The sequence below is a fragment of the Polyodon spathula genome, chromosome 11 (assembly GCF_017654505.1).
Source record: "Polyodon spathula isolate WHYD16114869_AA chromosome 11, ASM1765450v1, whole genome shotgun sequence".
Lineage (NCBI taxonomy): Eukaryota > Metazoa > Chordata > Actinopteri > Acipenseriformes > Polyodontidae > Polyodon > Polyodon spathula.
The window spans coordinates 14,751,550-14,775,289 of record NC_054544.1 but is presented as its reverse complement, the minus strand read 5'-3'; the positions used below and the strand labels follow the sequence as shown (position 1 = coordinate 14,775,289).

The window sequence follows — 23,740 nt, the reverse complement described above, 5'->3', positions numbered from 1 at the left end:
AGAAGAGATTTTAAGACACATCTGCCTTAAAAGACTGAAGGTTAGACAACTTCAAGAGGAGCCAAATTTCTGTATGAAAAATAATTCAACCAGAAAGTATATCGTATTACATCTATACTTTTCCTTGAGTGGTACCAAATCCTTTTTTATTTAAATAAAGTATTCTGTCATTGCGCTGAAAGACCCCAAGGGAATGCATTCTGGCAGACAGATTAAAATGTACTATATATAATGTGGTATGTAGAATTTGAAAAAGATGAATAAACTCAATGTCCTGATTTCACAACCAGTTGTGGTCTTCCTCAATTCATGTTGCTTGGCGTTGCTAAATTTATTTTTGCCTGGTCACTGAACATCACACTTGTGATACGCACCGTAAAGAGGATCGTTGGTCACTCCTTCACGGATTGCTCAGTAGTAGATTCTGTTCTTGCAGAGCATATCTGAAACATGATCCTGGAGTCCATGTTAATGAGAAAGCAGGTGGAGCATCTACTGTACATCATGTGATGCTAAGTGTGCAGTTTCACACATTCGTTGCCACAACATGTGTGATTAAACAATACAAAATATCTCCGCCCTGTGTAAAGTGTAACTGGCAGAAGGCTCAGTGAATATCTCACCTCCCAGGGGTCCCCAGATGATGCAATTAAAATATACTCAGGTAAGTAATTCCCGGTAAGGATGATATATAATTGTTAACTTGTTTTTTTCAGATTATTTAAACCTGAGTGGACCAGCACCATTTCTTACACCTGTGGTAAATCCATGCATGCTGACAACTGTTCTGATGGCTTATAAACACTTCATTAATCACAGACAAGCAGTCAAGCTCATTACTAAGAACAAGGGCAATTGTTATTCAATGGTGATTTTCAGAATTTGCTCTTGATTTGTCTTTTACAAGTAATTGTATTGGCAAATAGCAGACTTTTGGGGTGAAGCAGAATCCTAAACAATGTATTATATTAATATATTTGTTAGTTGTTAATGAGTTTCGTGAAAGAGCAATCTTCAAAGCTGCTATCGAACATTTTAAATTAAAACACATTATCTGCTTGTTCATTTTCTTTGTAGGCTAAAATACCTGCGCTGTTCATCAGAACATTCTGTAGCAGCAGTATGATACAGCCTACTTTGGTAACTTTCATTTATTCATTGTATTATACATGAAAATCTGTTCTACAATGCATTTAAAATCAAATACAAATTAAGTCATGAAATCATTCAGTTGCCTTACAGTTACTTGTTCAGGCCTGAAAAGGTATTGTAACACCTTGGCTGGTTTGTGGTGCTTGGTTACCCATTTTAACTGCTCAAAGATGAGCTGGCCATCTCTCAAAATATTACACATTTTCTAGACATGAGCTACAACTGGCAGTGGGATATGTTTTATGGGGGCAACAATCTATTCTGTGATACCAATATATTTTGTAAACAGGGTCTAAGTGTGGGTAAATTAAGCATAAACACACATGCTCTAAGCATATCTATGCTAAAAAAAAGACCACTGGGACAGATCAGAATATAAAGAAAGTGAAAAATCAACTGTTAATGATCAGCAAAGCTGGCCCTGTACATTGAGGCAGCAGTATTGCAGTTTGGAAATGTTTGAAAAAATAAAACAAAAAAATCACACCAAGACGAAATGTGTTATAAAGGGGAGAATAAATCCCACTTTTAATAAATAACATTACATTAAAACATGAAGAATAAATCTGGGATGCAAAGTTTCAGTTTAAGGCTTCTCAGTGTCGTCCTCAATACTTGCAGATGACTTTTTCTCTCCTAGAAGAAATAACAAATGAAGGGCTTAAAAAAAGTAGATATGGACCAATAAAACAAATAGTACAGAACACATTCCTTTCATTTGATGAAGTCATGATTACAGCACCTTAAACACAGCATTAAATCTCTTTAAAAGCTAGTACAGTGGTAAGTCCATTTAGTCTATTTTAAACTCAATGCATTACTTTGTCTAAAACATATCATGAAAGTTGATACTTATGGTCAAAGTAAGTTATTAAAAACCAAAGCCTTCATATTATCATATTTCTAGTTTGCATGAATCCAGAGAGAATCAGATGATTCTGCCGCTTCCTTTGCAAGCAACAAGCGATGCTGTCTCTCGTTCTTTAACAATCAAGCATAGCAAATGGCACTGGCTTCAAGGTAAAATTTGCTAAGTTGAGCGTTTAGTCTTTTGAACAGTTTCTTTGCTGTCTTGTAACACAGTTAACTGACACTCTGTTCACTGGATTCCGAAAGGCACATGATGGCTGATGACTTTTCCTACTTTAGTAATTGCACATTCTGATGCCAAAATACCTCACTGTGTGGCTGTTTAAACAGCTTTAACATTAAGACAGACAGGAAAATGTGCATGTTAATTAAATGTCCTGCGTTATAAGATCTTGCCTTTATCCTTGCCCCGTGTATTGAGATAGTACATTAAGTAAACTATAAAAACATGTAAGAAATCAGTCATCAGCATGGATATATCCAGATGCCATTGTGCATAGTACTAATAATTTATAATAAGTTAAAATATTCAATGTTGCCATAGAAACAGAACACTATATTGAAAAAATATATACATTGGAATTTTCATGTACATAGATAGGCATGTGCAAAAAAATATATCTTAAAATATACTCGTTCCTGCATCATGACACTCCCTGGACAGCAGCTTCATATAAAAACAACCAGCTGCCATTATCACCCTCGCTACAACAAGCACAGTACAACAGAGAATAAAATATATTGAAAATAAAGTCACGACATTCAACCAAACTATCTCAGAGAACTCACAAACAATGAAGAAGAAATGCAGAAGAATTTAAAAGACATGTTTAAAAGAGAAAGAAAATGAAAATACAATGGGGAAAAAAAAAAAACACTTGCTGATATACACCTCATAAAGTTGTATTTGTGTTCAGTGGGAGAAACAAGAAATATAAACCCCAAATTTCCACTATACATGTTTATCTGAGTTTTAATATCCACCCCCGCCCCACCTTTGTTTTACCATCACTAACGTCCCGTATGATAATTTTTGTCAGCAATACTGCACATAGTATAGCCATGTGGTCCAAGCATGGCGAGTCTGCCCAGCAACCTATCCCTCAGTTACCCTGTGACGTGTTTCTCATGATCTAGCCATCCTGCCCTACCAGAGAAGGTTACTGGACATTCCACAAGAGGCCTTGCAACCTCTTGGCCATTATTTCAGGATGCATCTGTCTCTGACATATGCAGTGTTGTATTATGGTCGACTCCCCATACTGTCATTAGGCTCTATAGACTGAACGTCTTAGATCCCCAAGACCCTGGTTTTGGGAACAGAGTGCTAAAGGCAGCCACTCAGTCTACTCTTTGATACAATTATATCATAGTGTGGGTTTACCGTTCAATATGTCTCTAGTTTCCATACACGAGATGTCATATATTCCCCAAACCTGGGCTTTAAACTAAGGGCAGTCTCCTGGTGTATCATTTAGCACATCTGCAAGTGTTGCAAGTCCTGCAGTTATGACAGCTTGGGTATACTATCCCAATCAGTAATGGAATAATATTTCGTACTTGAAAGAGAACCTTAGGTTATGTATCTTTAAACATAAGGCTCCCTAAATGTTATCTATTTTTAAGGAATTCACACCTACAATATATTTTAATAAGCAAGACCTCCCATAAGTGCAGTGGCATCCTTAATGCTATTAATTTATTACCAATGCAAATTAACAAGTTGGGATATTTGTTTTAATTTTCCCAAAGAAATGATTACTGGAACAGCAGTTGGTGTGATACTTGTCTTGGCATTCAGTGTTGTCACCATAACTGCATCACAACTGTGACTCACATGCACCACCTTGTGGTTTTTGAGAAGTGTGGCAGCTACTTGTATAGCACATGGCTAATTTAAATATCATGCACAGAACTTTGGCTTGATTTCAACTCTTTGCCCCCTGGGCAGAATCCATTATTTAATGTGCTTCTAGACGTCCACACTGCCACAGCACTCCATTAGTACGGGCAGTGGTTTGGCTCTGCTAAAATCGAATCATTGTTAAAGAAATTACCATTCCATGGGGGTCTGTCAGAGATACATTCCCGAACAGTGGAATCAGAAACTGATGAGCCAGCCTGTTGCTGTGTCCTCTGTGGTGCAGAATTAGAACTAGAGTTCTGGGAAGAATTACAAGAAATTTTGTTCAGTTCACAGGGGGACTTCAACTCTGACACCGAATCACTGTCCTTCTCAGAATCGGTCCTTGTTAATTTGATTTCTGTGACGTCACTTTTCTTGTCACTGTGCTTGCAGTCGTTGGTTGATTCTCTTTCTTTTCTTGCTTGTTCTTTGAAAATAGAACAAGGAATATAAATGAAATAAATGAAGGAAACGATTTGACGAATGACAAAAAAATTTAAAAGCCTGGACTTATAATACTGTCAGGGCACTTGAAAAACTGTGGTTAAATATTAAGCCATAGGTTACAAACTGCTTCACATTTTAAATGACTGATGTTTTTCTAATTGTTATCACATTATTGATAATGATAACTGAAAGTGTGACTTTTCTTTCTTTTCTTTTTTTTGGTACATTAAAAACACTTGTGTCCCCAATCGGATCTTGTTGTATTTATTTGACATCTGCTTAAGCACTACCTAATGAAAATCCATACCTTGAACAGCTAACTCCTTCCATCTCTCCTTGTTCTGATGAATTATATCCACCCAGTTGCACCTGAAACCTTTCAGATCAATGCTGGACAAGGAATAGTCTGTGGAAGAGCCTTGATCTTCTGTGGAAACCTTTTTACTGTGTTTTTGTACAGATTCAACAACACCGCCTGCTCCCCCACTGTTCAAGCTGAAAATGGAGGCAGTACTGGATATTTATATCAATGGGGAGCTGTTTAAAAATAAAGCCTATTAAAATAAGAACTTATTTTAAATGGGTAAAGTTTCTGTTAAGGAGTAAGCACTCCAGATTATGTTATAAAGAATGCCATGAAAAACATTGGACACCTGTTTTTGAATATCATTCACTGCAGTTTCTCAATTTTGTTTTTATATTAACACAATTGATGTATGTATTCATCTTCAGTGATGCGGTTCTAAATATAATAAAATTCCACAAATAAACATAATTCCTACAAAAAAAAAAACCAAAAACCCACTAACCTGGTCTTTTGGACCCCAGAGCCCCCTGAATGGAAATGTTCCTCTATAAGAGGAGTTACTATCTTCTCCGTCACATCAGTCAGAACAGAGAAAGTTGGTTCTACAATGAAATCAATAAAACCTGTAGAAAACAACGTTATTCACATATTAGTTAAATCTGCACAATTTTTTTTTTTATGTACTTGTTTTTGGACTGACATCACCATTTAAAAACAAAAGAATGACTTAAAAAAGCCTTTGCATCACCCAGCCAGTATGAAACAGCCCATAGAAATGACCTTGAATTGCTCCTTACGTAATTGTACAACAATGCTCTGAATAAAGTTAATGTAAAACCCAAATTAATGTTTATTTATCTATCAATACTAGACATATTATTCTGCTATCTAACACACGATGCCCTGACATATTATGTTAATAATCATGTTTACAATGTAGTATTGCCTCAATGACATCATCAAGTAGTTAAATTAGCTATTTTTGGTTAAACCACAAGGGGCACAATACAGCTCTGTATTAATACATTTTGATATGCATTTACCGAAAACTAGGCAGCTACTAACAAGTTCCACTTCAATTGAAAGAAAGAAAGAAAGAAAGAAAGAAAGAAAGAAAGAAAGAAAGATGAACACAACCTATCTGTGACTGGGCTACCATTGTAGATTTGCGATCACAAAGAGGTGAGAAAGGAAGCCCCAGTTCAGCTTCTTTGTCTCCCTAAAATGACACACAGAAATAGAGACATGAACAGCAGTTAGAAACATCAGTAAGAATAGTGTGATAATCCTTTTTTTTTTCTATGGACAAACCCTATTAATCAGTGCTTTTTCAAAAATAATACAGTTTTTTTCAATGATGTTTAAATTTAAACAAAAGCTGTATTTAAGTAGTCATTATGTATTCCAAAATAAAAGACGCAGTACATATACAAAAGATTGTTTCTACATAAATGTAATCATAGACTTACAATAATGGAATCTGAGGGGTGTCCTGGAAAAACCTGATAGCCCACAATGTCATTTTCTTTAGAAAACCTATCCGTGCTTCTTATTTTAAATAAATAAATAAAATAAATAAATAATTACACAAGTTTTCCACCACAACTTTTCCTGAATACCGATGGTAATATTAAGCAAAATAAAGGGACTCTGAAATTATGGGATATCAGGATACCAGGACACCCTCTATTTAAACGTATGGATAAACACTTTCCACTGCACATCATTTTTAATTATTACTGTATTTGCCATTTAGAATCGCTGCTGTCCCAATACTGTATAATGAATACTGTGTGCCTGCCAGAGCAAGTTGTTGTGCTGCTCAACCCCTGACATAAACATTTTGACTAAAGGGGTGTAAGCTGTTTAGAGTTACTTGGGTAGGTTTAACTACATGACATAAACCATGTCAAATTCAGAAAAGTGCCTTGTTAGCAAAGAATCTGAACTAAAAAAAAACCTTTCACTATGAAAAGTGAGCTTTGCAAAAAATAGTTTTAAGATACTTAAGTCTTACAAATTGTACACAAATAAAAACAATTATCCCTCATAAATATTAAATTAATAATTAATACAAATATAAAAAAAAAGTACAGCAAATAAAAAAGTGAGTCTGTCAGTTTTGCCATTCATGACGCGTCACAGGACAAGGCCTGCAGTAAAGCATTTGTTATATACAATGTGGTAGCTGAGAGGGCTGCCAAGTATACCAAGCTGAAAGAAATGAAGAATCTTGTGTTTAATTAATCATAAGTTGGTATCTCAGTAAGTCATTCCACAAAATGGATCTAACTTTTGGATTTCATGCAATGACCTCTATGTATTGACTATTTTCATCTAAAACTACACCTGTCTAAAAAATTCCTCCATCAGAGCCTTTGTCCATCGGTGGTGTAGGTCCCACGATTTTGCTGGGTGGCTTATGTCGGCTGTATGCAGCATGAGGGACATGGCTTTTGACTTGTCTACTCTGTGAACCAAAGATAAGTACTGATTAGCTAACAAGCAAGGCACCAATTCTACTCTTTTTTCTGTATTTAGAGTACGGACACAAGGAAACACACTCTTACCCTTCAGGCTGCTGCAGAGAATTTTTTATGTTTTTAATGTGCTGGAAATGGCCAGACATATCTGTATATAAAACCATATCGACCACCAATGTACGGAGTTCCCTGTGTAGGGCAATATAGAAAAAAATATATATTATCGGCAAGAAAAAGAAACCACAGCGGTTTGAGACGCAGCTGCAAATAGTTACAACTGGGTGAAGCTGGCTTTTAATCCATGTTGTAATTCACATTTTGTTGTTCCTGTAATGAATACATTCAAAACACTGTATGTTTAATTAATGAGGTGCACAATTCTGCACTGCTAGTTCAACTATCTTGTCTTTTGGAAACTATATGTGATAAATGACACTATCTGATTTGAAATAACACACAGAGCTTTATCCACAAAGACTTGCTGTCCTGTGTCATGTGTTTTTTTGAATGTAGGACATATTATTTTCAATAATTCTGTTAAAAAAAATTAAGGTGTTTTCAGACAACACCTGGTTTTGAAATGAAAAGAAATATACATATAATTTAATTACTGCCACTTTTCTATGCAGATATCTCAGGTGCATTATGGCTGTTTACTACAAGTAACTGTCAATTTACACAACGTCTTGGATGCATGTCAATTACTGGCTTCACTTCTCTCACCAATGCAGCTGTCATACATTGAAAAGTTAGACCCTAAAAACTGAACAGATCTTACCGCCAATCATCTTTTGACAGGTTGGCCAGGATATTCATTTCAGGGTCTTGCATGAGTCTATACGCAGCACTGACGTGGTGATTTTCAAGGACAGAACGATCATTGTACAAGATTGCAACGTCTGACCTACACATAAAGAAAGCATTGGGTTTATTTATTTTTTTTTTTTTTAGCATTTTCTTGTTAAAAATCCCTTTGAAGATAGTTTCGTATTTACAATTGCTAATGTCACAGATAGCTTGGTAATGCTGTTTTCAATAATGCACTGAAGTCATCTTTTGGCAATGACCCCAGATAAGATGAACAGTGCTGTCAATCATTTTCATTTATGCTGCTGCTACAACTTTCTGTAGCTTTCGCTGGTGAATATTTTGCATTCTGACAGTGATGAGCAAAGTAACATTCCATAAGTAAGTAGCAATTAAACAATTACATTTCTAACGGCAATGTTATAAGAAGCTTGCAGCCATAAATGCAGTTAAACAATGTTTTCCTTTTTCTTGTGCATGTGTTGCTGTGGGTTTGACGTGGAACATGTGACTTCTGAGGGTGAATATGAATCCCCTCAAACTATGACGTATAAACAGTGCAGTACAGTATTTTGGCTAAAGCAATTCCTTACAGCAGGACTACTTAGAGAAATGGCTGCACAGGGCTTCAGCATCAGATAGAATACCCCTGCTTTTATGTTAGATGAAAACTAAATGCCAAACTTGTTGGAACAGAACCCCTTGAACTACGGTTTACTGAAAGCAAAGTAAAAATAAGCTCTCTACCCAGGGACACCCAAAAACATGCGTTGGAATGTAGGTCATTTTCTTAAATTACCATAGTTTGTTTTTTTTCTTTCACTGCATTTACACATGTCTTTGTTGTATAAGAAATGATGCTACAGGAAATTAGATTAACATTAAACCACAATAGTACAATTTCATACTGACACGCTACAAAGTAAAACCACGATAGATAAGAAGTTTACCTGGTCTGAATGTGGAAGTTGTTTGTGGTCCCTGTATGTTCAAAATCATGGATGGCAGCTGCAAAAACCATTGCAAAAATGTCCAGTTCTGTTAAGGAGTGCTGTTAAATAAGATGGTATGACATTAATTTATATTTAAATATGTCCAATGTAATGCAAAAAAGATTCAGTAATATAAATATTATGACCTAGCTGTAGCAGCACAAATGCTTAAACTGGGATATAGTGCCACCCAGTGGAACTGATAGATTTCCTTTTCAAACTTTGCAGCCTTCTTTTTTTAAAATACTGTAACTTCACAGAAATGTGTGAAAAAGCTGTAGACTGGTAAAAAATAAACCCATATACTAAATGCATCGCTACACATGCTTCCCAAATTCATGCAAAAAAATTCTGCAGAGTGCTTTTTTCAAACAATACCAGTTTTGTTAATTCAGTTAATATACAACAGAAGCACACTTGATTGTCACCCTGATTTGCTTCTTAAAGCTCAAAGCGCTATGATCTGTAGAGGAATCACAGATCCCAGTTCAACACGTCAAGTTCTTTAGGAAGAAAAAACGTTCTTTAAAAAAAAAAAAAGTATTTATAGGTTTAAAGACAAACAATCTATACTCAATATAATGAAGCACAAGTGCCTTAAAATCCAAGTTCAGTTTAATTTCATCATCCAGAAGCAGAGCCTAATTCATTTTAGTTTTTGAAAAAAGACTGAAGTTGAGGCAGAAGCAGTTTTGATTAGCGTGCAACTGATTTCACACTGAAAACAAGTAAGAAAATAGAAATTCATCAACAAATCAATTGTACTGATGCTCACAGTATTACATAATCCCAATTTGAACTTCGTTATTGTATAGGTTTCCAAGATCCCAATATTTCATGTGCATTATTTTTGGTTTGTAAATTAATTAGTAAGCTGTATAGAAAGTGTTACATACGCTAGCTATATTTTTGTCTTACCATCAAACCAGTATGAACCATAAAATAATGTAATGTCTGGGTAACATCAGCTGCATGGACTAGATTGTGGTAAGGGTTTTTGTACTTGCTATACCCAACTTCCAATGCTTCAACAAAGTTGAGAAGTGCGCTTATGGGGACCTAGAGGGGGAAAACAAGGTGTTTGAATTGATATTGAATAATCTTAAAAAACAGTAGCTAAATAAATGTCTCCACAAGGGGGAAGCAATTCACACTTACTGTATTCACGCAAGAACTTCCATAGCAATGAATTGTGAAGAATTTAAAATTTCAAACATAATTGTACTTGTGCATAATACAGTGTATAATATTTTCTGTTTTATTCATTTGTATTTGTTTTAAGGGGGCTTGACTTAACAAAAAAAAGTTAGCTCTACCTATTGCAGGCAGCTCTTTCAAATACAGTTTTCCTGATAAAATACATTGAAACATGTACACATTTTCTTCCATCCCTTTGAATAGTCAGGATTTCTTTGTTAGACTATTTTATGTTTTAAGATCATAAAAACATATCTGACCCTGAATCGAGAGATAAGTTCGTATCTGGTGAAGAGTTCGTAGACCAAGAACCTCAAGGCATGTCCTCCCGCTTCGTTTAGGGCAAAGACATTGAAAGACCATTTGTCTACATCCTGCAGAGTACAAAACATTTGCTTACAAGCATGATTATAAAACATGCATATTAACAGCATATTGATCTTACACCAGGTTCACTTATAAAGGGCTATCAGAGGTGAACAGTAAGAGCCCAGGACACATGCCCAGCTGGTACAGGTTTGAAAGTGCCTCTATAATGCAAACACAGTTCTCTAGTAGCAGCATAAAAATAAATAAATAAATAATAATTTAAAAAATAGTGTCTCACCTTTAAAATCTCAACAACAGCTGGAGGGTATGTTAGCCCAACCAAGACAGAGGTTTTTCGAAACATCCTATGATTACAATAAATCTCTGTCAATGGATTTCTTAAGAGAGTTACTCTCCCTGCAGTGTTCAGATATCACAATATTATCACTTGATAACAAACTTGTATAGTGCCTTTTCTTGTCTGATCAAACACAAATTTATATTCCACCATCTCTATTGTTTTCTCAATAGTATTTGACAATCAAATCAATCGTACCATTAAAATCAATTTAAATATCCTTCTCAAAAGAAGTCAATTGTCTTGTATAATCTTTTTTTTTCTTAAATAATCAATATTTTTGTTTCATATTTTTTTTACATGCATGTAAAGTATACCTGTGATTCTGGACTACTGTACGAGTTGTGACCAAAGCCAGATTTCAATATAATTGTCTGTGTTTAGAAACAATTGCTACAGGACAGAAGCCTTGGAAACGCTGAACTTAAAAAAACAGAACCAGCTAAGTGGCCCTGTAGAAATCGACTAATGAGGTAAGACTCATCAGCAGCCATGACTCATTAATCAAGGATCTGGCATGCCCGAGGAGCTAATAAGCCTTTATAATCACGAGCACTAGGTGTACTATGTAAATTCTCTATGCTTATTTGCATGAGTATATGTAACAATAGCACATATAATGGATCTTTATATATTTTCTTTTCCTTTTCATATATTTGTAGAGAGTACTTTAAGCATCTAGTACTTTACTTTTTTTTTCAGATTTGATGTACAGTTGTGAATTTACACCCCATATTTGTTTTTAAAGTAAGGTGTATTGGAAAGCAAGGGCCCTTTAAATCTTTGCTGCTGTACAAGGTACTGCTACTGTATAATGTGGAAGCCACAACTACTTGTCAGTTTTTTTTAAAAGCTGTTGTTTATCAGAGATCTGATGGGGGGTATAATTAGACTTACTGTTTATAAGAAACATAACTATCATTTAAAGTAGCTGTGAAAGGTCTTCTGTTTCCCCCCATATATTTTTGTACTACGGTTTATATTTTCCATAGAAACAGGAAATAGCCATGGCATATTAGATCTTTGCAACACCCACACACACTAGAACATATAGTAGTCTGAGGAAAGAAAGTCTCACTGATGCGCTGTACTACCATCCTTACTTCCTGTCTTTAAAAACAAATCTAAAATATTGTTAAAAATATGGTATTGTATTACTATACTTTTCAAGCAGTTGTACTTTAATTGACCAATATTAAGCAGATTTAAAGTAGAAGAACTTTAAGGCTATTTTACTGCTCTTCAACAAGTTCCTCAATGTTCCAATTTAATAGCGTGCCTGTGTGGTAGTGCCGTTAGATTTTAATTTTACCTATCTACAAAAATTCCTGCTTGTACTGCGTGGACAATGCTGCGAAACTTTGGCTTCTCATCTGGCCTCCTCCTAGTCACCCCCATCTTCTTGGTAAAGGTCGAGGCCAACCAATCTCGAACCTCCGAAGGGACCGCATCAGAGTGGATCTCACCGAGTTCGTCTTCAGTGTCCAATAACTGTCTGCAATATTAATACTGTCTGTCAATATGAAATCACATAACTATTAATAATTTCAATAAGAAACGATTATTGGCATGAGATCAGGTGGAGCAGCGTGTACTAAGCAATACAGCCTGTTGATCTTCATTTTCGAGGAATTATTTATTAACTTCAGGCAGCACTGCATTTTAGTCATATGTCATGCTATTACAATGAACAGTTATCGAAAAGCTAGACAAATCAAAACAAAGGCTAGCAATGAATAATTCTATTTTTTTCAGTCTGGATTTGAATGGTTTGTTTGCACCGAAAATTGCAACGTTTGTCACTTCTAGTCTGTTAAAAAAAATGAAATCATACTATTTGCTTGCCGCCACCCTGAAATATGTATATCTATTTAATAAAATACTGATGTTAAGCAATACTCAACCATTACTGCATTACCTTTTTTTGTGTTTGAAATCTCACAGGGTCAAAAAGTTATATTAAAAACACACATACTGTATTGTACTTATAAAAGCCTACATTGTTAAAATGAAAAGAAATAAACTACTTTTGTAAATGCTTACATTGTGTCGGTCTTCTTAACAAACAATTGGCTAGTTTGAGGTGACTCTGGTGCTCCAGCCATATTATATCTTATTTATTAGTATTGGAACAGTGTTATAAAAAGGTACAGTACCTCTCCCAAGGTCATATAAATTGTCAGCTGCATTGTTTTGCTGTTATATTATTTCTTTTTAAAAAGTTAACTATATTTTACAGTGCAGTTGAGGAGCATTGTGATGTCATTTTGTTTCTTACCTATTGTGATGACATTACTATCATCAGACTTTGCTTTACAGTGATTCTATTTTTCAACTAAAGCCAGTTAGATAAGAAACAAAATCCAGAACAGCTGGAGAGAGGGTTGTAATAAGGCTTGTTGCAAAATAAAGAAAAGGTTGAGAAAGACTTAAAGCACAATTCTACCTAACATTTGCTGAACTTTGTATTATAAAAGAATATAAACATGAACAGCAGCACAAATTGTTTGATTTGGAAGCTCCGTGCAGGATTTATTAATTTATATTCCCTCATCTACAAAGTAATCCAATATTTTTACAAATTTAAATAGACTCGACTTTAGATTCTGGTTATTCACTTTCTTGTAACTTAGTGGTCCACACAAATTTAGACCATAAATATTTGAAAGCCAGATTAGGTTATTTTACACTGAAAAACTGGAACAAAAGTAATTGGGCCCACCAATTATACAAATCTACAGCATAATTGCCATCCACGTCGCTTTTTGCCTTTCTGGTACAATACATACTGTACCACCTGCCACTCTAAAGCTTTTCATTATGAATGCTACTGTTTTGAATTCCACTGTCTTTACTGATTTCACATTTTTGCTGTTGTAATGACAATGGCCAATGATTGAATCATTTTCATTTTGGAGGGTGGGGGTTCTTTGATGTCTTAAACATTGAGTCTAACTCGTACATGTGGTCTCACCTTGTTTCGTCGATGTACACGGCTTCCAAAACAGATGCTGCATATTCAATGTTCTTCTTAAGGTCCAGCACATTCACTTCACCTTTTTCCAGCTGCTTCACCAGACATCTTAATCTGAAAGGAATAAAAATACAGATTTTGTTGGGTCATTCAGTTACCTTTGAATGCTGGAGACCCTATTTAAAGAAACATAGACAACAACAAAAACGATTGAGATATATTCATATTCCTAAATTGGTAGATAAAAATTCTGAGTAGGGATTTTTGTGACTGATCTGCTGTAGACCTGGTTGATATCAAACTTAATTCTGGTATTTTCCAAATTTAGGATACTTATACTTCTAATGCATGCAATCCACGATCAAGGAAGAGTGATTAAAATTTCTGTATGAATGAGAATTACTTAGCTCATTCTGTAAACCAGAACTAATACATAATTAAAATGACCTTTAAGAGCATGCATTTGTTATTCTTCTCCAATTCATTGTGCTGCTATATTAGGGACAGCTCCATTACTAAATAAGATAGAATGGTAAGGAGATTAAAATAGATCTAACAGCCCTTTGTTTTAGCCCAAGGCTTAGTGGATAATAAGAGTCTCTAACAAATGACATTTTTTAAGTTGAAGGATAAGATGTTGACATTCCATAATGGGTGCTATATTGAAGTCTAAAATGTACATTGTTTTGGTACACAGCTGAGATAACCTAGCTTTATTTATTGCAAAGATGCTTCAATATTGCACAGGGCTTATTGGTTGTCAGTGAAACTGACTTTCTCATTACTGCACTGCACACAACAACAGATTATATGCACCAGTCTTCCTGTCAACAATAACTGACATCATCACTTGTGTAGTGAGACAAAAAAAAAGCAAAAAATAAAAAAAACAGCACCCTAATTTTTAGGTAAGAAAACAGATTTAGGACATGACACAGCACACAAATGGCCCTTTCTTTATTTAGATCATAATTACGAGCTATGGATTGCTCTGACTTTTATGCATAATCATTCACATTTACCATCTACTTTTGCTGGCAAATTGCTTGCCTTGTTCTTATTTGCATTCTGTACAATTCCTGGTAGAAGGTGCTATAGTTTTGTATTGATCATGTGAAAGGTGAACTTGTTTTATCCACCTCTTCTGCACAAGACTTTGAGAAGTAAACAGACTTATCTGGAGTTCTCTTCTCACAATAGTGTCCCTATTAGGCACAGAAATGTGTACTGCTTTATATTGTGTAGCAAGTGTAAAGGCATAAAATAACATGAACAAGATCAAACTCAGGACAATAGCTGCAACTTGTTGTTTTTTGAAAGTATGATAACATTAACATTGTTTTATTCCTGTTAGAAAATTTGCCTTTGCGCTTACTTAGTTTTAAGAAACTCACTCTATGGTTTACCACAGTAGCACTAACATCTTACAATAATTATCAAAATCACCTTTTTGTATCTGCTGTCTCCGTCCTCCATGTCACTATTAATCAAATTTCACACTGACAAACTAGTTTAAAAGAAAAGCCACAAGTAATAAAATACCTATCAGCCACATTTGAATTGATGCCCCATTACCAACATATCTAATCAATTTAGCTTAATGAAGCAATCACAACGGATGCCTCTGCCAGCCTTAAAAGGCATTACTGGTCCCGCAGAAGAAAAGCTAGAACAAAGGTCAAAGGACCTACTGACCATAATTACATCATTTTTGACAATTAAGATTTTATTTAATACAATGCCAACAAAACATTATTGAATATTGCAGAGCTTTAAGAAAAAAAAAAACAGAGGTTATTATTGTCTTCATTACACTTCAAGCTCAGGTGTAATACATTTGAGAGCCATTTAAACTCAAAAGGTCCAAAAACAACTCAAAACAAGACCTTTGACCTCTGATAATGTCACATAATCATACTACCCTAGGCTGTAGCACATTAAATAAAAACACAGATATTGTTCAATGCACAGATACCACTTTTGTGTTAATCCAGTGTGTATAAAAATATTGTAATTTGTCTTATCACCACCTCTAACTTTTTAAAATAATAATTTCAGTAAAATAATAATTTCAATAATTTTAAGTTACATGAAACGCTGTCTGCCTTTTTTTTATTTTTTCCAATGACATACCCACTCTAGAAGGATGTATTTGGGCCTAGTTTGTGAAAATTATGATTTGGTCCTCAGATGATAGTCAATTAATGAACCTCCTCTCATTGAGGGTTGTTTTAGCAGTGAGGAAAGGATAGAATATATCCGTCTTACTTTCAACAAACAATCTACCCCTGGGAGTGGGATGGATTTGTTTGGAGAGCAGTGGAAAACCAGCAAACAACCCCAAATTACTTCCCGGAGCTAATAAAAATAGAAAAGCCTTTTTTTTTTTGGCTCTTGGGGACAAAACACTTATTTGTTTAGGCAATAACAAGCAAGAAAAAACATGCAATAGGTTATAACTTTTAGTATTTAGTATTGTGCCATTCGGTAACAAGACTTGTTCCCATCCTGAAATGTTCAACATCTGAATGAATGTCATATTTAGGGCTCAGTCTTTCCTGTTTCCTGTGTGTGAGGACTGAAGATTAAATAGCCTTATTTCCTCACATTTCTAACTTTGCCATGAAACCAGTCATCTTATTCTAATACCAAACTTGGGCCAGCTCAGTTTCCATCTACAGTCTACAATCCAATCTGCAACTAAAACTTAAAGGTCAAAGACCCTATCACATCTTTCTTCATAATTTATGACTTCCTTTACCCTACTTCCAATAATTCCAGCACAGTATAATACAGGATGGCTCTCCTTTCTGTCTCCATGAAGGTAACAATAAGGAATTTAAAATCGCTCCCAGTGGCAAACAGATACAGTGATGTGTGTCCACTGATGCACAGCCAAAACGTGCCTATAAAACAGATAACATACATTTATGTATGTAAGTTTACAAATATTAAAATGGATCTTCTGTATTAGGGTGCTTTTGTTTTGCACTGGAATCAGTTTCCTTAAACCATTAAGTGCCATTGTCCTCACTTGAGGACAGTTTACTTTGTGATTTTTCGGAGCATTTTTAACTGGCATCTATCTACCTGTTAGTTCAATTTTCTCTTTAACTGTCTTCTTATGATAACTTACTCTAATTTTTTTAACTGCCTGGTCTAAATGTAATGTACCAAATAATGTAAATACAGCTGGTGTTCTGATTTTTTCAGAAAAAAATCTTTGGTACTTAATAGCTTAACAGATGTATAGAGTTATACTACATAATTTAATATAATAACACATAATAATTGGTATGCATGATACCTCTGTAAATACAATATGCATTTAACAGTATGTCTCACTCGATTAACAATATGTCTCACTTAGGCGAGAAAACATTTGTGATGTCTTGCTTTCTTATTTTCAGATGCACACATGCTGATTTGTTTCTTTTGCTCTACTGTTAAATAAATGTAGGGTCGACTCGCCATTTTGTACTTTCCGTTTTGCTTTGGGAGCTGGATTGTTGATGACATTGGTATGAACGTTCAGTTAACAACAAATTAGTAAAGCGAGTCAAAGGTTAACTGCATACATTTGTTGTTTTAATTGGCCATGATTATTTGGGAAGCTGGCGGACAGCGGGGTGGCGATATAGCGGGTAAAAATGGCACTGTTTTTATATTAGTGACATTTGTTCAGAAAGCATAGCTGGCGGTATTAGTGATGGGAAAAATTTGGCTTTTTGAAGCAAGGAGCTACTTGAAGCAATTGCTTCAAAATTGGTTCACTGATTCGAAGCAACTGGAGCTTCATGCTCAACATTGACATCTGATGGCGGGTAGGAGTATGGTAATTCATACAAGCGACTTAGAAACTAAGCAAACCGCTGTCTGCCTACTTCGGGGTTTTCTGTGAATCTTGTGTTTCATTTCAGCTACGGCGAACCAATCACAGGTGTCAGCCGCATTTCACGAAGGCAACTTTGTTTTGTTTGCTTCATTCAAAGCTGAAACGAACCCCAGTAATACGCTGGCATGTGATAATGATTCAAATGTCATTGCTTTTCTGGTCAGAAGATACTTTAAATCAATGCTTTACAGTACACCAGTTAGCTATGTTCAGGAGGCAGTGTCATGCCCTTGCTTGTAGGTATTTCATTGTGTCACACACACATGCACATTGATAGGGTATATGGATATGGTAATATATGATCCAATTATAACCTGTATAATAATAATAAGATTAAATAGAAATTTCCCTGAATGAACGAACAGGTTTAGTCATGGAACATAGCAAACATGGCATTACAAGAATTTCCTTCATGCTCGTGTCAAAAACATGTTGTTAAAGATCATAATTTAACAATGAAATATGGACAAATCAGTGAGAAAATGTGTTTAATTTTTTTTATTGCATTACAATACAATTGATATATACCTTGCTTTGACCGCGAATTGCTATCCTATGTCTCCCAAGTATAACAATCTATAAACATATGTGATACTGCTGCATATAAATTCGAAAAAGTTTTAATGAATGTCGCCTATTGTCAAACTATTTTTACAGTTACGCTGTTTTACACTACATTTATTCATTATATATATAGATGAGGCTTCGACCCTTTGCTTAAAAACCCTTTGCTTTGATAGGTCAGACACGGATTCCAACCTTCTGATCCCTTTCTGCCATCCCTAGGAAGTATGCGAGGGTGGCGTTATAAAGGGGGTTGTATGACGTGGTACAACTGTACTTCAAATTTGGCTCCATGGCGTTTATTTTAAATTGATCAAAATGACTGCGGCTCTTAAACGAGGGTGGCCTTTATTAATAACACTGTGCTTTAAAAACGCTGCAGTATTTTATTTTATAATTTAAGGCATTTTAGAAGCTGCACCGTGAAAGGCTCTGATCTGGATTGGAAGCCACATGGTAAAATTGATCACAAAGTTATCACTGACCCAACAGGATGTTGTTATGTTTTTGTTTTTGTTATGTTTATGTTTTCTTTCCGATTTAGTTCCTGAGAAGAATATCTGCCACATTTATTATTATTGAGGTGTGCTTGCCCCTTGCTGTGTGTTATTGTTTTCTATAAAATCTTGATATCCTGTCAGTTAAGAAAAGGTTTAAGCTTGTTTAACGTTATCTTTATTACGCTGGCCTGAGACCCATGCTTACTATTGCATTGTCATATTTTCTACGTTTTCTTTAAATTCTCAGTTGTTGGAAATTCTGGACTGTGATTGGTTAAAACCTCATCTTAGGAGGAAAAAGCGATTACACTATTGCCCTAACATCCTTATATCACCAGGTAATAGTTTCCATCTGTTATGTGATTGGTTCACATTACTGTCAGTCTCCGCCCCTTTTCAAAGGAACGCCCTCCACCTCCACGCCTAACAACAAGATAAAATGGCTGAATGAATAAACTGCGAAAAGGCAATTCTGTGACTTCAAGTAATTACAAAACATACTACAAAAGAAAGAAAGAAAACGTGTGGTATGAACTTCAAAAACATTTTCTGTTATTTATTTATGTTACTTAGTTATTTACTTGTGCTGCAACTATATTTAAACAAAATACTGTAAAGCCATAAATATTTGCGACCAAAATACTTGGCGAATCATATCCATAAAACCTACTTTACTCCAGAAATGTTGATGACTTGTTGCAGTGGTAGTAGTATATTACTTAATTATATGTACAGCACAAATATATTTGTTTACTTTTTTTTCATACGCATAATAAAACATGATAATAAAGGGCTTGCAAATATGTATTGCTTTACAGTACATAAAGTCACATTTACTATCCAACCATGCCTCTCTTATTAGTTTGACTGATTCATATATTAAATATGTACTGCAGACTCAGCTCATAGTGGAAAATGCAATGCCCCTTGGGAAGACTATTGTTACCTCCAGGTTGCCTGCCGGTAATAATTTTCCACTATAGCTCTCCTCTCCAGTCCATATTTACTATATATATATATATATATATATATATATATATATATATATATATATATATATATATATGTATGTATGTATATGTGTGTGTGTGTGTGTGTGTGTGTGTGTGTGTGTGTGTGTGTGTGTGTATATATATATATATATATATATATATATATATATATATATATATATATATATATATATATATCCTGTACATTTATATGACCACCAGAAACCTACAAATTAACTTAGCTCCCTTGAAAAGGGCATTTTAATACCAACATGTTGGGAAGCTGGCACTTCAATAAAATAAAACAATCAATCCGGATGTCTGTGTATATGGGAAAATACTGTCAGAGACTCAAAATAAATAAATGAGCTTTTCATGATTAATTTGTAAAGCATGCAGAGAACAACGTGTTCTGTTATGGAATGTTTGCATTCTGTGCCATTTTATGAATATAAACCTCAGTCTGGTTTTCAAGTGTCTGGTTAAAGACTGGGTCAATTAAAGTTAATATGATGTTGTGAATTTCTGGGAAAAATTTCAGGCAGTTGGACTTCTGCCCTAGATTTCTTTATTTGAGTTGACCTGTGAACACCACACCTGTTGTAAGCTATGCTGCTAATTCCTATTCTAACAAAGCCATTAACAGCAATCGTATAAACAGGCAATGCAGAAGTAGACCAGTGTTAGAAAGCCATGTATATGGAATATTACTGAAGGATTCATTTTAAGCATTATGCAGATTTGCCGTTAGCAAACCATATCACAAATCACATTGACAATGCTCTATAGCGTTGCTATTCGGATAGTTAATTAAGGGACAAACACCCTCAGTGTTTATTTTTACCTCATGTCAGTAAGTGTGGGGTGTTTGTGACTTAAACCACGCCGGTTGTGGAGACTGCTGGAATAATCGTGTAAAATGACTGATAACAGTTTCATAACACAATGCAGGTTTCATGTTTGGCTGCTAAGTGCAGAATGCAATTGTGGCTGTGCTGGATGTTATCAGAAATGGCTACTCTATCAGTGGAAACGAAAAGAAACACAGTATGAATTCCTTTTTGTACTCTGTCACAAGGAGAGCAAAGAGGGAAACATAATTGTAAGAAATGAAAACTCCCCCAACAGAATAATATTAAACCTAAAAAAATAATAAAGCAGAAAAACAATGCACAAGTTTCTCTAATATAAATTTCATCCTGGCCTGTGTTTACAGTGTGTGAATATGTATCTAACAGTAGCGGAGCAATAGAAGATGCAGCTGCACATGGGCCCCGAGGGGGTCAAAAGTTTTTATTTATTTATTTATTTTTGAATAATGATAATATCCTTTGCATTTATATTTGCAGGTGTAACACAGTAATTCCGATTGTATCCTCCCTCATTTCAACAGGTATTGCTATTGTCTTAGTTATCCTAATTTTTTTCCTCCCGGAGGCTGGTGTGAAGCACGTCTTCAAGGAAGGTCTTGGGGTACTATTCAGCACAGACATTTGCAGTTATATTCTGTGTGCACAATTCAACCTGTAGTTTAGATGGAAGCTGTAGGGAGGTGCTGCGGGCTCCAAAATAAACTACAACAAATTAACATGCCTGTATTTCTGATTTAAAAATAATAATAATAAAAAAACTCTTTCCTATGTTAGACAATTTCTGAAAATGTCTGTGAATTCTGTAACAATTTCTGTGATCGCAGAATTGGGGAATCGTGGTATGGTTAGTGATTAAACCTTTTCGTTTATGATTAAAAAATAGTGTAGTGCTGGATGTAAAGATGTGCGCAAAATTAAAAAGCAGGCAAGTAGAAAACGTTCTTATTACATACTGTTTCATACATGCTGACATGCTGACAATTAAATACAGTTAAATACTGAACACTTGATTTTGGTATGTTTGATGTTTATAAATAAGGGTTCAATTAATGTTTGGGGAGGGGGGCCCACAATAAGGTCTTGCAGTAAGGTCCTCCGTTACTGGTATCTAAAACATTTTGCTTTATTTATTTATTTTTTTCTAGTTCTATGCTTGCCCTGTACAACCTGAAATGCTCCTCTGTCCCCTTGGTGGCATCAGTATCCTTGGTGGCATTTGTAAAGATACAAAGTTAGACAATCATTACATAATCAAAACAAATTATTATACTGTTCAGGTAAAACATTAGTAAATGGTTCATTGCAAGTCTGTGTTTTGAGCTTTACCAGCAATAAACATAAAAAACGGTTCTTAAATATCTACCACATTAAGTACTGCATGAGATGACAACAATATATTCTATTGTAATCTATGATTTCATTTCCATACTTCACATTGTATTTACATGATTCACAATGGGGAAAAAATAATCAGAATGACTTAATTCATGAACATTTTTGCAGAACATAAAAAAATGTAAACTTTATGTATATTATAAGATAACTGTTCTCTTCTGAAATGTGAAGTCTTCAGTAAACACTTTATTTAAACATGTTATACATGTTATAAGAAGCTTCAGCAATACAGTTTTATAGGAATATGTAAACTAGCTATTTATAAAATTACATGTATGCGTGTCATTAATATTTTATAATATGAGCTCTAAACTAAACAGTAGTTCTTATAGTTCTTCAAAAAAAAAGTGTGTAAAAATTTTCATCTAATTAAATTCCAATGAGATAATAAATCCCTTTCCAGTTACATTGGTTGACACATTAATACGGATTGCAAGAGGCACTTTCTGAATTAGACAAGTAAATCAATAACAAGTGCAATTATACTAAGTGCAAAAAATATATAGCATATTACACATTCAAGGCTTGGCTAAAAGTTGCTTGAAAACATAAATTACCATGCTCAAAGAAAACCTTTTAGCAAGATGGGGCCTTTCACGTGCCAATTGCTGACACACAAGTTTAAAGTCAGTCATTATGTCTGATACATTAACAAGACGATGTCTAATACCTTCTAAAGAAATAATTAGCATGATTTTTGAATCCCTTCCTCTACCAAGGAAGCCACTGCTTAAGGAAAAGCATACAACTTATAAATGAAAACAATGCTAGAAGCATGCATGTCATAAAATGAACAAATTAGCCATAGCTGCAGTCTGTGACTTATTGCCTTATCTGACCAAACACTAACTGCTGTAACCGTTTTCCATGTACAATGAACATCAGTCCCTCTTTCCTACTTTCACCCGAAGAAGAGACCTTTGAGGATCTTGAAAGCTTGTGAGTAATTATTATTTAGTTAGTCCAATAAAAGGTATCACTTCTCCTTCTCTTTGTCTATCATCTCTGGACTAAGTTTGGTAATAAAACATAATTAAAAGGAAATGTCCATTAAAAAATGTCCACTAATATATATTAAGAATGAATATATATTTTGCAATATAAACCTAAATGATCAAATCATATCAGGGAATAGGTAGGAATATTATGTGTACAGTTTCTCAAATCTGGTAAGTTACATAGAAAGCTAAATATAGAAACTGCCCATTACGTCCTATGAACTTGAGCAGTTTAACTTTAACAGTAAAGCTTGGATACTAAGACAGAATCCTTTTGATAAAGGGTTGTCACCCTGTAAGGCCTAAGATTTCTTATCCAACATGTTAACTCCATTCTTTCCACTATTATACAGTCTAGATTTGTTTATTTTTTTTCATAACTCTCCAAGGTCTTTCCTATTCATTTATTTTTCTCAAGATGACCTCAGTGTAAATATAAGAAAAACAGTTAAAAAAATTATGTTATATTTAAACACCCTAGAACCCACTCTAAAGATTATTCCCAAGCGGTAGATTAGGATGCTAAAGAATTGATGTACTGAACATATAATTGTGCACCCACAGTGAATACTTTTCAAGCAAACATCTCAAATAAATACTTTAGATGCAGGTGCGATTATACAAAAAATTAAATAAAAAATAGATGTATTTTCATATGAAATGCATTTATAATGCATTGACTGCAATTTTAAAACTTGAAAGACTGCATAGTGTTTATAATG

The 23,740-nt window shown here is 34.7% G+C and overlaps 1 protein-coding gene across 2 annotated transcripts in view; it reads right to left on the bottom strand.

The window, feature by feature from the left end:
• Window positions 1-1,651: 1,651 nt before the first annotated feature.
• LOC121323547 (calcium/calmodulin-dependent 3',5'-cyclic nucleotide phosphodiesterase 1A-like) overlaps window positions 1,652-23,740 on the bottom strand; it is a 92,241-nt gene continuing 70,152 nt past the window's right edge. For both annotated transcript variants that reach the window (XM_041264662.1, XM_041264663.1), the window contains 14 exons: window positions 13,803-13,916; window positions 12,141-12,323; window positions 10,769-10,835; window positions 10,422-10,535; window positions 9,883-10,023; window positions 8,923-9,023; window positions 7,944-8,069; window positions 7,253-7,354; window positions 7,032-7,152; window positions 5,820-5,901; window positions 5,185-5,305; window positions 4,683-4,870; window positions 4,080-4,355; window positions 1,652-1,788 (listed from right to left, as the gene is read on the bottom strand). In XM_041264662.1, the coding sequence (XP_041120596.1) occupies window positions 1,739-1,788; window positions 4,080-4,355; window positions 4,683-4,870; window positions 5,185-5,305; window positions 5,820-5,901; window positions 7,032-7,152; window positions 7,253-7,354; window positions 7,944-8,069; window positions 8,923-9,023; window positions 9,883-10,023; window positions 10,422-10,535; window positions 10,769-10,835; window positions 12,141-12,323; window positions 13,803-13,916 (1,786 nt within the window). In that variant the 3' untranslated portion in view covers window positions 1,652-1,738. The remainder of the gene's footprint in view (window positions 1,789-4,079; window positions 4,356-4,682; window positions 4,871-5,184; window positions 5,306-5,819; window positions 5,902-7,031; window positions 7,153-7,252; window positions 7,355-7,943; window positions 8,070-8,922; window positions 9,024-9,882; window positions 10,024-10,421; window positions 10,536-10,768; window positions 10,836-12,140; window positions 12,324-13,802; window positions 13,917-23,740) is intronic.